Source organism: Borostomias antarcticus (assembly GCF_949987555.1).
Source record: "Borostomias antarcticus genome assembly, contig: scaffold_107, whole genome shotgun sequence".
In the NCBI taxonomy this organism is placed as follows: domain Eukaryota; kingdom Metazoa; phylum Chordata; class Actinopteri; order Stomiiformes; family Stomiidae; genus Borostomias; species Borostomias antarcticus.
The window spans coordinates 333,142-336,218 of NW_028175663.1; the positions used below are offsets into that span (position 1 = coordinate 333,142).

Consider the following 3,077-nt stretch of genomic DNA (forward strand, 5'->3'; position numbering starts at 1 on the left):
TTGTTGTATAAAAAGAACCACCCCCATTGAAGTTTGCGGCAACCCACTATCTTTCAGTAGCCTTGCTGTCAGCAACTGATACAAACCATGAGTAATGATGGCCATGTTCTGAGGAGTCGTGTTGAGAGTATCAATGTGGATATTGCGGTTAAAGCCCCACAGAACGGACGGTGTGACTACTTGCTGACCTGTGATATTGAAGCACTGATACAACCACCCTTTCTCTGTCTCTCTATTGGAAAGACAGAACTACAGTCAGTCTGTGAACCTGATGCACATGGCTTACCTTTATTTCTATTGGGTAAGGCTGATCCGGTGCCTATTCAAGGATACAGTCCGGCTACTTTTATGGGACGTAGGTGAATGGTTTGCTCAGAGCTATTGATAATCTCCCCAGTTTTCAGCCAGTAATGGAGTATTAATTGACGAATCTACTGAAAGTTATGGCTCTTAATGGGAGCGGTATCGCCTTACTGCCATCGTTGATCATCGGGTGTATTTTGTTAGCCCACAAAAGCTGTAGGAGTACTATAGTTCTTTTGATATTAAGCTCTACCAGAACGATGTACTTTGGCATGCTAGGCCTGAACAGTTCTGGTCATCCCTACGTAAGTGATGCCAGTAAGTATGGTTCTGACTTAGGAACTCCAGTAAGTGTACGGCTGCAATGAAACGCCAACAGCCACGAAGTTTGATCTGACTGTATCCCTCAAAATGAGTATTCGTGGTACAGTCTCTCGCTGGTTCTGTAATAATGAGCAGACGTGCCAATGACTGAGAAAATGGAAAAACTGGAGAGTAATAAAGATGCCGTCGACGGGTTTTTCCCTATAGACGAGCACGAAGAAGAGGTAATTGAAGAAGGGCAGGCTATCCGTCGCAAAGGGATCTACCTGTTACCCAACCTTTTCACCACCGGCAACATGTTTTGCGGTTTTTACGCCATTATTGCTGCACAGGCTGGTAACTTTTCCCTAGCTTGTATTGCAGTATTTGTCGCCATGATTTTGGATGGTCTGGATGGGCGTGTTGCCAGAATGACCAATACCATGAGCAAATTTGGTGAACAGTATGACAGCTTGGCGGATATGGTCACCTTTGGAGTTGCACCTGCTATGGTGGCTTTCAGTTGGGCTCTGCATGACCTAGGCAAGTTAGGCTGGATGATCGCGTTCGTTTATGCGGCTTGTGCGGCCCTGCGTCTGGCCAGATTCAATGCCCAGATTGAAGTAACAGACAGCCGATACTTTACCGGCCTTGCCAGTCCAGCTGCTGCAGCCTTGGTGATTGGGATGGTATGGGCGTTAAGTGACTTTGGCTTCAACGGTGACTCTACCTTTGTGGCAATACTTGGGGCATTAATTACCGGTGGTACCGGTGTTCTGATGGTGAGTAATATTCGCTATCATAGCTTCAAGAAAATTGATCTGAGAGGCCGTGTGCACTTTGTGTTCCTGCTTGCGATTGTTCTGGCTTTTGCTGTGGTCTTCATGGATCCACCTAGGACACTGCTTATGATCTTCTTGGCTTATGCCTGCTCTGGTCCAGTTACGGCGATCTGGCGCTTGAGTGAAGGCAAGAGTTGATCAGGGTGAGGCCAGCTAATTTCTTGATAGAACAAAAGAAAGCCAGTAATACTGTTTTTTAATGCCCAAAGAATACATATAGTTGTCTTCACCACCCATATAAGGAATATACAGACTCGTAAAAAACACCTAAAATTTGGATGACATCCATTGTCTTTTGTGGTGGTTATTTTGATACTACAATGCAGCCACTCAAACATCATGGTTCTCGATATATCTGGTAACAAAAAAGAGAGATTTAAGTACTTTATTGGCTGGCAAAGGCTCCTAAGGAGTCATTGGGCACTTTTAAAAAAACGTCACTATGACTCAAGCCATTAAAATCCAATGGCTGTAGCCAAAATTGAAGAGTCAAACTAACGTCACGTTACGTTACTTACTTACCCCTTGATATTTGGCCTTATTTATTTTCCCACATCAACGAAATAACCATCACAATAATAGCTCTCAGTAATTATAGCCAAATGATCATATGTGACCTTCATTGTTCACATGATGACAGAGTCTGGAATCTGAATTTCCACGGATACTGGTAAGTGATCAGTAATTGTGACATTGATAACACCAAACCTGTTTACGATCATGGAGGGGCTTATCAGGATATGATCCAGAGAAAGTTTTGGTTGCCAGCTTGGAAAGGTGTTTTGTCCCAAATGGGCGGCATGAAGGCAGGTATCTTTTAAAGGTGAATCATTAAGCAGCTGGTCGGCATGGGTGTTCATATCACCCATCAGAACAACATGCTGGTAGCTTTGTACCACATCCCGAATATAAGAAAGCTGGATGTCTCTTGCTCTTTTGCTCAATGCTAGATGCATCATAACGACGGTAAGAGGCTCCTGTGGATTGCCAAAACGTGCAACGATAGCGCCTCGACCAGGAATTAATCCTGGCAACTTATGATCTTCCAGCGATAGAGGCTCAAATCGGCTGAGTAGCCCATTACTGTGCTGGGCCAGTTTCCCGAGATTCCTGTTTATCTGATGATACCAGTAGGGGAAATGTCCTTCCACGGCAAGGTACTCAGTTTGATTGATAAATCCACTTCGAATACTACCTCCATCTACTTCCTGCAGAGCCACAAGGTCAAAATCTGGAAGAATTCCTGCAATTTTGTCCAGAGTTATTACTCGATTAGAGTGTGGCAAGATGTGCTGCCAGCTACGGGTAAGATAATGTCGATACTGTTGAGTATTAATACCAACCTGAATATTAAAGCTCAGGAGTTTAAGAGTATTTTTATCCAGCTGACAGGATGGTTCTCCCTGAAGGGAATGATGCACATGCTCAGAACGATACTGACAACGCTGTCGGTGTAAGCGTCGGCGAATGGCGCCTGTAATGGTTCGAATTGGCATAGTGCATTACCACCTAATATAAATACAAAAACCCGGTTGAGAGATATTACAGTCCTTTTATTCAATTTTGGTGAGGCTCTTTTGATACGACAATGTAGCCGCTAAAACATTATGGTTTTCGACATATCATGTA

At 43.9% G+C, this 3,077-nt stretch overlaps 1 protein-coding gene across 1 annotated transcript; it reads left to right on the top strand.

Moving 5' to 3' along the window:
• Positions 1-782: 782 nt before the first annotated feature.
• LOC311329387 (CDP-diacylglycerol--serine O-phosphatidyltransferase-like) lies at positions 783-1,586 on the top strand (the record flags this gene model as incomplete). The annotated part of the gene is made up of 1 exon (XM_084463240.1): positions 783-1,586. One exon carries the CDS (start codon positions 783-785, stop codon positions 1,584-1,586), a length of 804 nt encoding a protein of 267 aa, XP_084319366.1.
• Positions 1,587-3,077: the final 1,491 nt, after the last annotated feature.